Raw genomic sequence first — 14,078 nt, 5'->3', positions numbered from 1 at the left:
TATATAACCATTATCGATTATCCATATAAAATTTTCATGTGGAGAAAAACATAAACAAGGTACGATATTAAAAGTAAAAAAAATCATAACATAAATATAAAAAAAATTCATATAAATTTTTATATAAATATTTCATATAAATACAAAATATATAAAAAAAGAAAGCATTTCTATGAGGAAGATAACGTAAAAATTGTTCCCAGTATTTTTTTTGCGGATATCGATCGTCCAAGAGATTCAGTATTCAGGATAATCGGCGTCCAAACAGTTGATGCTTTTACCATACAGCATTCTGAAACTTCGAGACTTGATGCGAAATGCGCATTCATTGCTCGCGACTAAGCCGATTAGCTCAACAATCCGGCACGCACAATCAACGTAATTGCTACATTGTATCGCACTTGTCGGGTTTTTTGTTTACGTCTGAAACCCTCTTGTCGGTCACGATACCAAACAACTTTCCATTCTCTTCTTTCTTTTCCTTTTCTGTCACAAGATACGCTCTTCTCACTCTCAAGATTTCGCAATATCGTGAAACGACAATCACTTTGGTGGGAAACGTGCGATAAAGCTCTATTTAGCGTCAGCGGATCTTACACGCGGAACTGTGAAAATGACAAACACAACTGGAAGGGTGGGAGGGATGGGGTTTTGCTCTATTGCTGTGATCGAGTCTTATCTCTAATACATTCAACAACTAGAAACAGAGAAACACTGGAATCGTACCGCAGCCGAATATGAACACGTCGACCCACCGTGTGTGTGTGTGTGTGTGTGTGTCTGTGTGTGCGCGCGGGCGTGTATGTGTGTGGAAGTTTTTTGTGCAAACCTATTTTTACCTATCTCTCGCGTCTAGAGTGTCTGTATGTGTTCCTCCTTTCTTTCCTCGTTTTTCCCTTTTTTTTTTGGAGTTTTAGGTCACGAGGGTGTAAGCCGTAAAACGCGTACGCTCGAGCAGGCGGAGTGTGGAAGCAGTCGGGAAGTTATTATACGAGTCCACGAATCGCTCGCCGCTTGGTTACTGCCTCGTCCTACAACGTACATACATATATACACGGCTGCTGCGCAAAAACAATGTGTTCGAAACATTACTCAACATACATACTTGGGAAACTGCACGGAGAAAAAGAAATCGCCGACACGGCTGAATTTGTCACTGTCGCCGGTGAGTTTCGTTAGTTGTTATATTACGGATAGTGAAAAGACTTGCCGAGGAAGACGCCGATTCTGCTCGATATAAATAGCCTTCTGCGATTTTGTCATTTTAATTACGATATTGCGGAATAATTATATCATGTTCTCGAGGCACTTTTGCTGCGTCAATAACATCTGATATTTCTGGAGTTTGTCGCAGAAACGTATCGTATCGCAGATCATCTTGCTGCAATACTAAATGAATTTCAACGAAAAAATGTATACAATATTCAACAAATGATTATTAATATAATATTAATGTTAGTAGATTTAAGCAAGTCTCGTTGAACCACTGAATAAATAGCAGCAGTGACAGTTTATGCTGTGACGGACAAATTCCTTCTCTCACTGTATATGTGAAAGGGTAGAAATCGCAGAAAAATGCTCCCCTCGCGTATTCGGAGGGAAAAATAGCTCCGCACGGACGATGATAAATTTATACCTCCGAGAATTTCGTTTCATCCTTCCTCGGAAGAGAGATGAAGAATGCGGCCGCGTACACTTGCGCACGCGATTCCGTCTCGATTGCTTCGATAATAAAAAGAAAATAAAGAATGTATTTACACATACATACATCTTTGCAACATATATCATGTATACGCAACAAAATGATTCGGTCCAAGAATAACGCAGAACATCCAGTGTTTAAATTCAATCGATAATTTACACAATCTAATAAGTAATGACAAATAAAATTCTATGATCACACGTCCAATTTAGAGAGCGGCGTAAACTCTGACCGATAATTCGAACATGGAAAAAAAAAGAAAATTGAAATGATTTCTGAGTGCGCATCCGGCACATAACTGCAATATACATAATATAATTGAACCGTATATCGTTATAATCTCGTTGCATCGCCGCATTCTTCTGCAATTCCTCCACTTCAAACGTTAGACAGAAAAGGATCTACGAACTTTCGTCAAACGAACAATTATTAAACAAAACAACAGATCATACAATATATCACTCAAGAACCCAAAAGATTCGATATACATCTTATTTTTTTCCTTCTTTAAATTTAATGCGACACGCTGCGTGAAAAATGCCTTTCACTTAATATCTTCTCCCATTCAGTACTATTTGTAGATATATACATACCATATATGTTTTTGCGTATATGAATATATATATATATATATATTCATGTACACATATCTCTGACAAACAAAGTCTGCAAAAGATAAATTTAATCTCAAGGTAACTAAATGTATATATATAAAATATCTCTGCTATATACATACACTTGACGTATGTCATATACATATTTATTATTTTCTATTTAAAATTCTTAGTGTCGTATATTCAGAATAGTCATCCGGAGAACGAACCCGGATCTTTTACTCCATATGAGACTGTTCGAGTAGTGAACTATGTAGTACTTATATATATATATGTATTTATATATAGATACACATACACACATATGTATCTATATAATATATTATCCTCCTGAGTCGCGGTAAGCTGAAAGGCAATTTTCGTGCGCCTCCTTGCCGTACACGACATACAAAAAATACCACAGAATATACACATAGAGTAACGAATTACGAATTGTTAAATTCCGAACAAAACTCACAATGATGAACGCCTCACGACAGTCCGCTCCTCTCTACTTATCTATATATGTATACCATTTGCGTAAATAAAGGTGATTTCGGTCTAAAATTATATCGCTAATAGGCGCTTCCTTTCCTCGCACGGGAGCGCGCGCGCCGCTCCCGGAAAAATTACATGTTACAATAAGGTAATTAGACTTCTTTTACTCACTAACGTAATAATTAAAAAAATCTGATTACTCTGAAAAATTCGAGACTTTTTAAAAACTGTTCCTCGGACAGTACATCTTTTATTTCGAGCGCTTAACTGCTTCCGTTTTCATCCCTTTCGTTTTTTTTTTCACTGGTATACACCGTCGTACATTTCCGCGTGTACGCACTCTTTTCTTTCTCACTCTTCCCTTCGTAAGTTTTAAATTTAGTTTTCAACATTTATCCCATCCTTATTATGCACTTCGCCCGTATGGGGGCAACTTAGGACCATCACATAATTCACCATCGCGATTAATGGAATTGTTACGCGTTAATTACGAGGTATGTTTACGTCGAAAAATTAGCAGCACGTTTACTTTTATTTTGATTATTCCACCTGTGTGAGTTTTGTATATCACATATTTTAGACATTCGTTCCGGTGTGTCTTGCAGATCTTCGTCTTGTTGGTTTCCCAGCCTCTTCGTTCCATCTCCTCTCGTTTTGTACCGCATAGATTCGATAGATCATTGATCAACGAAGTTGCACTTGATAATACGTAAATGATCGTGACGTGCTGTGACCCCTTGGTTTACAGTCCTTTTGCTTTTTTTTTTGTTGTGTGAAGTGAGATTCAAGATTTTCAGTTTTGCAATTTCGAATGCGGCACTCAACGACGCGCACTGCTTGCGTTCCTTTTATACACTGATACGATTAAATCCCCTTTTATCAGTAATCGAGTGCAAATTTTATCTATATGCTTTACGTTCTTTCATTGTAGATTGATGTTTCTGCTCAAAAGTAGATAATATGACTGTATTATTCGCCCTCAGCGTTATTACTGCTTCGCATTCGATATACACAATTTACATTCCGGATACATTGTTTCACACTGTGCGAACTTACATTCGTCTTATCTACGTTATCGCGGTTTTCGTTAAGTTTTAAGCAGTACATTAGAGCGTATTACGGGGCGTCGAGTGTCATTATGGCGTATACACATGTTTCTCTTCCTTCTTCATTTCGTTTTTACAGCACTGCACTCTCTTGTTTATATGAAGATTTTAGGGATTGTAGAACCTCAATAAAAAGAGTCACGTGAAAAGTTCGATTTATGATTAGCTTAGCGTTTCCCTCGTTTACACATTTAAATTAATTTAATATACCTAATACGATACTGTATGTTTTACACATATGAGGGCTTTCTTTGTTATTTTATTACTATCACCTTCTTGGCGATTAGATTGCCGAGTTCTTTATTGTCTTTAAAGAAAAAGAAACAATTTTTCATTTCTTTTAAAAATCTTTAACAAGAATCAATTAAAGAGAAACAACATTTGCAATAAAATATAAGTGAATTTACATCATCTATCGTTATTTTAATAACCTCAGAAAATATAACCAATCTAATTAATTGCTTAAGAAGTGCTTAAATTAGTGGATAAATTATTAATTCGTAAAAAATCTCTATATTATTCGTAATGTGATGTAATAAACGTTTGTATAAAAATGAAATATATTTACGTAAAAATTAAAGCAAATAATGTATGAACAACAAAGATGGTGATTTTGATAAAAAAAAATATATATATAACAATATCAGATATCACATTACAGTTGAAGTAATATTACTGATACATACTATGTGGTTTGTATGATTCATATTATATCGTAATATATCATATATTAACAATAAAAATAAAATCATTGCAATAAATAGAATTTTTTTAAAGTATAACAATGATATAATAACGATATAAATCAAAGATTATGATAAAGAACTCGGCAATAAATTTACTGCGCGTGCTCGCAATATTACTGGACTTACGGCTCTAAACATTGTTTGATTGTTTAAATTATTTTAGGTTAGTTCCTAGTTGACCATAAGTGTATGCGATTCCATGGGCGCCGCACTATCGTACAACGTATCCGTGTCTTGCGTAGGTTCACCCTGCAGCTGACACTGATTGCTCAATGTTCCGGCGCCGCAATCGCAAAAGAATCTAGAAATAATTAATGCACACGATTACATTAAGCGATTATTTCACTTACGGCGAGCACGCCTAAATAATGCACGGAATCGAGCATGCAAACTTACCGATCATGTCTGATGAATTCCACATCGTGACCGGCGTGACAAGTTTTTATACAGTTGACGCATATCGCGTTTCGATCCGTCGTGTTACACGTTTGACAACGATAGAAGTCGTGCATGGGGAAGGAGGTGTACGAAGAGATTTTGTATAAACATTGGCCATTCCCAACTGCTTTCTCCACTGCGTCTTGGTTATTAAATATTTTATTGCCTAAAAACAAAAATAAATGCATGCAATACTTTTTCGTTAAAAGCGCCGACGATTAGTTATTGGAAGCGACTGTTTACCTCTAGTCGTCGGTTGCACCCCACTCGCCAGACACAGACCGCCAAATCGATTATTGAATATTTGATTGAATTCCAGGGTAGCAGTGGCGTTGTTAGTTATTTCAACACCGGCCGCCAACCCGTCGAAAATCCGGTTCCTCCTCAGGATCGGTTGCGATTGTGTCGATATAAGCACACCCGCTTGCGCATTGCGAAATATGTCATTCTCCTCCAAAATACCTGTATCGAGAAGCGCGAAAATCATGATTCTGTCTACTTCTCAATGAAATATATTTATTCAATTTTATCCATTATTATGGAATTATCCTCATATTATGATGATTAATTTTCATTGTAATAACTTTTTATGACACACCAAAGAGTTTAGACAATTACTATAAAAAATCATTGATGATTAAGTTAAGATTGGAATGACTAAGTTCGAATACTTGCAATGTATTTCAATATGCACTAAAACTTTTTTTAGTTGGCACAAATTTGTTGGTAAAAACAAATAGAATGTTTGATTAAATTTCAAAAACAAAACTATAAATTATTTAAAAGAACTTTGTCGCTTGATATATGATTATTCATCAGAAAGTCATTGACTAATAATACATAAGCCAAAATTTCACAATTAAAAAGAAAAAACGCTTTACCTTTGCCTCCATTAAATATACAAATTCCGCCGTCTCGTCCATCGAATATCTTGTTTCTTTTAAGAGTTGGATTGCTGTCTGTTTTAATCCAAACGCCAGCCATTGCATTGTCAAAAATCTCATTTTGTTCGAGTAAGCCTAAGCCACTATTATACACTAGAACTCCGCCGTTTTGTCCTCCCCATATCTTATTACCACGTATGACTGGATTACTGCCAGTCCTGCAGAAGAAACACGCATTCAGCCAATTTTCTTATCGCTATACATCAAAGCATCTAAGCCTACAATCCTTTCGGAAGTGAAAATTACCTTATTTGTACTCCTGAATACAAGTGATTGAAAATATCATTGTCCTCCAATTTCCCATGGCCATTGTCGTAAAAATATACGCCGACCTGTTTACCACTGTGAATCCGATTTCGCCTTAAAACCGGTGTCGAACCCGTTGTGATCCATACGCCTGCCAAAGTATTGGCATATACTTCGTTTTCCTCTATTAAGCCTTGGCCTTTTTCGTGCACATAAATACCGCCGTGCTGGCCGTGATGTATTTTATTGTGCCGGACGATCGGATCCGAGTTTGTTCTAATTTGTATACCAGCTAGTGCGTTGCCGTAAATGTTGTTGTGTTCGATCAAACCTCTACCCTCGCCGAAAATGTACACTCCACCTTGATGGCCATTGTATATTTCATTTCGACGTATAGTCGGGTTAGAGTTCGACGTGATCCATACGCCAGCAAAATTGTTTGAATGAATCTTGTTATCGATGAATTGTCCCAAACCATTCTCGTGCACATAAATGCCTCCGGTCTGACCATGATGGATTTCACAGTGAACAACAGTAGGATTAGCACCAGCTTTTACCTCAAAACCTGCTATCCGATTGTTGTGAATATCGTTGGCTTCAAAGTAACCAAGCCCATTATCGAACGTGAATATTCCTACATCGCGACCGTGATGAATGTGATTCCGTCGCATGATGGGATTCGCGTAATTCTTCACCCAGATGCCAGCGAGAGCATTCCGTGAGATCTCATTATCCTCATATGTGCCTTGCGCGTAATCAGTCACATACAATCCAACATTCTCACAGTCTGATATGTCGCAATTCTTCACTAATGGATTGGCACCTACGCCTGATACACAAACCGCTGCACCAACTAGAAATTTTAATAAAATTGCCAATTTACACACAAACATTGTATATGCGTATACTGTATATTTCTACATATAAATTTATATTGCATATTGAATAAAGTATAGATATGAGACTTAAAGATAATTCATTTTATCCTTTAAAAGATTATGTCCGTTTCTACTAATGTAGATTAATTCTAATTTTGGTTTAAATTACCTTTTATCTTTTTCTAGTTCTAAGAATTAGAAAAGGATAAAGAGTAAATTAAACAGAGATTTTAAAGTTAATCTACATTGAAAGAGAATAAAATAAGAAATGTAGATATTATTTATATTTTCTATATGGAGGTAATTCCAAAATTTATAAGTTCTAAATTTTTATTCAACTATTTCAATCAGTAGTATGTCCAATTTATAAAGGTGTTAAGTGCACACTTACCAACGCTCGAGCTTCTGATGATACAATGATCGACAGTGGGACTGCAATTTTCGCCAACTTCCAAACAATAGTGTTTATGATGGGGTACCGTACTCGTCACGTCGGGTGTAAATTTCAATGTGAGATGCCCGGCATAAGCGCGTTTTGCACCTTCCACAAACATAACCGTTGACTCGCTTTCTCGTTCCAGAATAACGGATTCCGCGACATTTCCTGGCGCTGCACCAATCAATGCTACATCGCTGTCGATCACAAGGAATTCGCCTCTATATGTGCCAGCGTGTAAAAAGACTAAATGCTGCGTCGACGTGTCCTCCCCGCTGGTTTGCGAAGTGCTGTTACAACAACCTTGGCCGCCCGCAGTTGTAGCACCGCTGTTTGCCGATGCGCTGTTGCTCCTGTACTCGTCGACGTAATCCAACGCGCCTTGAACCGTGTTGAAGTACGGCAGATTACGGCCCTTAAACTTTAAGTCTTGAAAGCCAGGTCGCACGTGCACGCCTCTATATAGCTGCCTAAAACTTTCCTTCCATGGATTTTGATACTCAGTTTCGTCCGGTGAGACAAACTCAAATTTACATGGCCCTGGATTAAACAGTGGCAGGTCGTACTCGTAGACCTGTTGGTACAGAGATTTCCATAATTCCGTATCGTTCGCAATTACTTGGAATCGCTTGCAGACTTGCGATACACGGCAAAGATCTTGTTCCATTAGGTAATTAAATATTGTGAGTAGCACTTCATCGGGCAATTCATATTGGAGGTAATGCGCTGCCGTGTTTGTATTTATACCTGTAAAAATTAAAAGTTAGTTGAATCGATTAGGATTTAACAGACTTCGAGTTGAATTTCTAAAGGTATATATTAAGAAATGAGCGCATTGTTAAATGAGTTATTAAGATTTTTGTGTTGCGTATATATCATACTGGGTAATAAATATTTATGATATATCCACTATTATGTGTTAATCTTTAGAGGACGAAGATCTATTTTTAAAATCTTACAACTATTCCTCAAATAAAATTCGTTATAAATCATTGTATATTTCATTGTATTTTTTGCTTAAAAATATGACCCTGTTTCTTTTCCATCCCGTAAAAATTAATCCTCCGTTTTCCAACGGAGCAGTTTCTAATTCTACTCTTTGAAAGTTAATAATCGCCTTGAGACGTACCATCTGTGGACAACGAACATGTTCGTCTTGGTCGCTTCCTCGCCGGTAAAGACGATGAACCAAAAGTAGCAGCAATGCCACCCGATGGCGGAAGAGCGGAACTCGTGCCAGGCGCCGGATCAGGATGCGGTGGACTTTTACGTCTCAGGTCATATGGCGACGAGTGCGATTGAGGTGACGGTGAGGGAGCAGCAACTCCGGATACACTAGGGGACGAGCCTCGTGCACCACTTCCTCCGCCTCCACCGCCAACTACTACTGGAATGATCTGATTGGCCGTTGGACATGGTAGATCGCATGGCTCGGCTAAGAACACAAAACATAATTGTTAGAAGAAAAGGAAACAAAAAGAGAAATAGAAGCGAACACTTTTTCCAAAAACCTCAAAGGAGATAAAATCTTTCAAAGTTCCCTGAAAAGAAAGAGACCGTTTTAAGTTTCTATTTTTGTCTGTTTTTGCACATTTCTAGAATTTAAGGGATAGAAAGCAGTCTCCTCCCTCTCTCTCTCTCTTTCTATCATTCTCTCTGCGCGAACATAAATAAGCTTGTATAATATTACACTCTTGTATATATCATAACAATTATCATATTGTATATCATAGATAATATAAACAAAAAGCATTTGTAACTGCATGTGCAAACATTTGCTATCTGTCATGTAATTTATAGTAAGCCAGGGACCATTAGAGAAATTTACATGGTGATACAAAGTGACCTTGTTTTACAAATGCTACGGCATAAATTGTCAAGTGTATAATGTCGCAAGCCCGCATGAAGAATCTGTTAATAAAAAACAACGTTACGATTACATGTATTTCCATGTAATTGTTGACATTATGCAAATCCCATTGCACATCAATGTGCAATGACGAAATCACGGACAATGAAAATGGTGCATACGAGTTTTCTGGTTTAATTTTTTAACGTCAAACTATGACGTAAATAAGTATGATGATAACAATATAATTCTTACATCACACAGTAAAAACCACTTTATATTTGTGTTGAAAATAGTCCACTCAAGTTAAAATTTTGTGTTGAATTATTAATATATTCGAGTGTTAATTTAATAACGTGATTATGTTATTATAAAATAATTTGAGTGAAATTAATATTCAACATTTTTTAGTAATATGATTTCATATTCAATATTGCAGAGTAACGCAATTTATGAGTGGATAAATCACATAAAAATGATGTGATTTTAAATGTAAATTTTAAGATAAATGAATAAACTACATCTTAATTTAACATATCATAAATGTTAATTGTAAAAATATTATAGGTCTATAGTTTGCTCACAAATTGTTAATTTTACCTTTTTTGTTTTAATTTTTAAATATAATATTTGTGTTACTTTCTAACATATTCATCTTGTATTAAATTAACATAAACATTTGAGCGAGCATTTGAGTGAATCGTTTGGGACACGTGAAATATGTTAAAGTTAACACAAATCTTCAACTATGCATGTGTCGAACATATCGCAAAATCGAAGAGTGCGCATTGTGCAATAAACTATTGATACACCGCGTGTTGTATCTTTCCCAATAACACGTCTACGATTACTACGAATTACGTGAGCACACACGATAGGCTTTCGTCTATCAACCGATCTCCATTATCGCGAGACAGAGATTTATGCCTGTCGACAGAAGTTCATTGATGGTTAAGGTTCGGCACTACGATCTATCTCCATTCATTTTCGAATCGTTTTCGCGTACTCAACGGACATCGAATCGTCATCGCGCATGGCTTCATTCGGTTCCGTTCCGTAAACAGCGCCTTGACGTTTCACTTTCTAGCTGGTTGCTGGCACACGCGGCGATTACACGCAGCAAACGGGAGGGCGCTGCTCGTGTGGGATCCACCGAGACACGCCGATTTCTGGGGGCCGACGATACTCTTGATCACGTTTCCGGGTCATGCCGAGTCCTCTCGCGAAAGTGGAGCACCGGTAATTCGTCACTCAAAACGCATCGATACCGCGTAACAGACATCGAGTCCTTTCCTCTCTCTTTCTTTCTCTTTCTCCTTCACTCTTTTTCTTCTCCTGTAAAAAAACTCCTTTAAGTGTCTTGTCTTTCGACAAACCGTGGACGATGTAACTCCAACGATCGTAGAAGATTCTCGAGCACCTGTTAAACCGCGCGGAGAAAAATGGTTGAAAATGGACGAGCCAAAAGAGTCTAATTATATTAATCAGAATTCCAGTTATTTAAAGAATTAGAATTTGAGTACAGATTTAACCAGAAAATTCTGATTCACACTAATTTGCAATGAGAATTCCGATTAATTCAATCAGACATTTTTCCCAGTGCGAGATTATATCGGATGACATCATTTTTATTTTTATCTGTCACTTTAGCAAATATAAATGTCCTAATATCTGTATCAACAATATCAGACTATATACGTCATTTTATTATATTTGAGTTTAAATAAAGCATCTTTTAGAGCTTAATTACACTGTAAAAAGAGTCTGGTTGCATTAACTGGAATTCTGGTTGAAAATGAACAAATCAAAATTTTCTGGTTGAATCTATTATAATTCTAGTTTAGATAATCAAAATTTTAATTGATATGAATAGAACTTTATGATTGAATCTATTATAATTCTAGTTGAGAGATAATCAAAATTCTGAGTGATATAGTTAGAATTTTCTGGTTCGTCGCGCTTTCAAATAAAAATTTTTCTCAGTGTAGAGCACTCTTTAGAGTACAGAGGTCTATTTTTAGAATCTTACAGCTTTTCCTCAAGTTTTATTATAATTCATTATTTCATTACATTTCTTGCTTCAAAAACGATAACTGTTTCAACGCCACTACAGTGACTTTCCTGTCCTGTAAAAGTCAATTAATTTTCAACATAATTTTCAATATATATTGTTTTGTGTCTTTCTAACAATAAGAATCTCAAGTATCATCGTGCGTGCCAATAATCGCGCTAAACGACAACCGAATCTCTCGGAATATTTGGACGTCACAGCTTCAATGGTCCCAAGAATATTCGCTTACTCGTCCTCCCATTTTGCCTCCGTCTGTTCTCCCGCTTCTACTCTCCTCCTCTCTCCGTTTCATCCTCGACCGCTCTCCCTCTCTCTCGGACCGGAAAATTCGGCACCGATCGACGTGCATCTCGCAAGCTGCGCCGCGTTCCAGCTGGATCGCTGGCGATTCGGAAACGAGGAGGGGGAGAGAGAGAGAGAGAGAGAGAGAGAGAAGAAAAAGAAGAAAAAGAACGAAGGGAAAAGAAAGAAGGGGAGAGAGAGAGGGCGACTACAGAGCCAACATTCCGGCGGATTGATCGCGAAGTGGAGATCGCGAATCGATACGATCGGCCTGTAGGACGTATGGTACCGTTTCTGCACGAGGCACACAAAAGCAAACGTTCTCCAACGGAGCGGGCGACTTTATTTCATCGCAATATTGCATTACACTAAGGGTCGTAAACCCTCGATCCACCGTGGGGTCGTTCAACCCTTATTATATTATAGCCTGGAGACACTCGGCCCTACATATTATTGCAACGGTGATCACCCACCGTTTCCAGTCGGCGAGCACGCGACGCTTCCTCTCGTCATCGTTTCAAAATTGCATCTTCGAATTTGCGATTTGACGGTGTTTGCAATTTTACGAATTCGCCGATTCGCGCTCTCATTCAAGGCTAAACCCGCTGAACAGGATGCGGCGGTTCGATTAGTCGTTCGTTCACCATTGTTTACCCGGACGGCAGCGCGCGACGGCGAGAGAGACGCTGCGTTCCGCAACTCATCGGCAGAAAAAAAGAAGAGAAAAAGAAAGTGTTGCAACCTTCTCTCGGTCCACGAACTGTATCGCGTTCCCGTGGACGCGCAGCCGCCAATCAGAAATTATTCACAAATACCGAAAAGCAATATGGCCGTTAGTAGCTGCCAATCGGAAATTGCTCGTAAATCCGAAAAGCGATTCACAGACAAGAAGGGTAGGAGGGGGAGCGCAAATTCCGGAGCACGAATGATCGGGGTACGATTTGACAGTTAAACACGCGACTGTCATCCGATGTTCCGATGTTAACTACGTTGCTCCTTTGTCGTTGCAACTGCGAGCGAGAGAGTACTCCGATTGACAGTTTTAACATTGCGCACATTCTACGCTACCTAACCTCAGCTGCAAACGCATAGAGCGTATACTCGAAGCAGCTAAACATGAAATACATGCAGCGGCTCGTGAATATTTAGAACAGACTGTTCCCTATATATCAGACTACAACACTAAATTTAGTCCCGAAAGCAATCTTTTTTTTTCCCCCTTTTCACTGGACACAGGTTTGAGGTCACCTCTTTCAGCACACCTTTCCAAAGTCCGCTGTTCCAAGCGAGGCTGTCATCAGGGGGGACGGAAGGAAAGAAACCGGGGGAGAATCGTGGGTGGATAGAAGCGAGGCCGGAGAAAGAAGAAGCTGTGGAGAAATGGGCGGATATCGAAGCGAGGGCGAGCAGGAAACGCGGCGCGTGCCCCCGCGTGGATACGTAGTTCCCAGGGAACAAAGGCGTGGAGTCTCGACGAGACGAAGCGAGGAAGAGACGGAGCGGAGACGAGTCCTGGAACCTGGAGGAGAGAGGTTCGACGGTGACGGCGACGGCACGGAAAAGCCGTCTTTGTCTCGTCTCCTCGCTCTCGCTCGCTCCCTCGGTCCGTCCCTCTTCGTTCACTCCAGCTCTCACTCGCTCTTTCTCCGTTGCGCTCGCTCGCTCGCTCGCTCGCTCGCACGCTCACTCGGCTTACCCGTTCTCGGCAAGGGGATCCTGTTTCCGTTTTTCCGACGCGACCTCCGCACGTAGCTGCGCGACGACGAAAACGACGCGCTCGGCATCTTCGTGTCGTCGGCGGCCCTCGGCGGTCGTCCTCGTGTCCGTCCTCGTTGCCGTCGTTGTCCTCCTCTTCCTCCACCTCCTTCTCCTCCTCCTCCTCCGTCGCTGCCGTCTGCCTCTCCTGTTCCGCTTCTGTCTATCGCGATTCGTCGCACTTGCCGACTACTACGAGGATACGTCGCGAGGATGATATTCGGCGGTACCCTTCCCCCGTCCCCGGTAGTAGGGCAGCCGCCGCGGTACCGTGTTCGGCGGACGCTGCCCACGGCAGAAAAGCTGCCAAAAGCTTAGGATGCACTACACAATAGCGACATTACCACCGTGCACGGCGGCCATCTTCTTGGTCTCTGCTCGCCGACTGGCCCAGAGGGCAGCCGCCAATCGGACAAGTTTCTGCCCCGCGAGTGCGAGTGCGTGCCAGTACTGCCAGTGCCGTCGTCCACCCCCCACCCCCCATTCGACTCACACCACACACCGTCGAGTCTGGTCGAGTCTCGACTGGTCTCG

General features: G+C 39.7%; 1 protein-coding gene and 1 long non-coding RNA gene across 3 annotated transcripts; both read right to left on the bottom strand.

Annotated features, from left to right (window-relative positions):
• Positions 1–868: 868 nt before the first annotated feature.
• On the bottom strand, positions 869–2,409 carry LOC108757638 (uncharacterized). The gene is made up of 2 exons (XR_001939911.1): positions 1,106–2,409; positions 869–1,031 (listed from the first exon to the last, which is right to left on the bottom strand). It is a non-coding gene; the product is annotated as an uncharacterized LOC108757638 (long non-coding RNA).
• A 2,271-nt stretch (positions 2,410–4,680) lies between these two features.
• FBXO11 (F-box protein 11) lies at positions 4,681–14,050 on the bottom strand. Of its 2 annotated transcripts, XM_018502290.1 has the most exons (9): positions 13,889–14,050; positions 13,486–13,736; positions 8,717–9,022; positions 7,543–8,334; positions 6,274–7,126; positions 5,965–6,185; positions 5,327–5,545; positions 5,042–5,249; positions 4,681–4,946 (listed from the first exon to the last, which is right to left on the bottom strand). In XM_018502290.1, exons 1-9 carry the CDS (start codon positions 14,026–14,028, stop codon positions 4,817–4,819), a joined length of 3,120 nt encoding a protein of 1,039 aa, XP_018357792.1. In that variant the 5' UTR covers positions 14,029–14,050; the 3' UTR covers positions 4,681–4,816. The 2 variants fall into 2 exon arrangements, with proteins under 2 accessions (XP_018357792.1, XP_018357793.1); XM_018502291.1 differs by lacking the exons at positions 13,486–13,736; positions 13,889–14,050 and adding an exon at positions 12,263–12,443.
• Between the last annotated feature and the right edge of the window lie 28 nt (positions 14,051–14,078).

The sequence above is a fragment of the Trachymyrmex cornetzi genome, unplaced genomic scaffold, assembly GCF_001594075.2.
Source record: "Trachymyrmex cornetzi isolate Tcor2-1 unplaced genomic scaffold, Tcor1.1 scaffold147, whole genome shotgun sequence".
NCBI lineage: Eukaryota > Metazoa > Arthropoda > Insecta > Hymenoptera > Formicidae > Trachymyrmex > Trachymyrmex cornetzi.
Note: the sequence above shows the minus strand (reverse complement) of the source record. Positions and strands in the feature narration are given on the sequence as shown.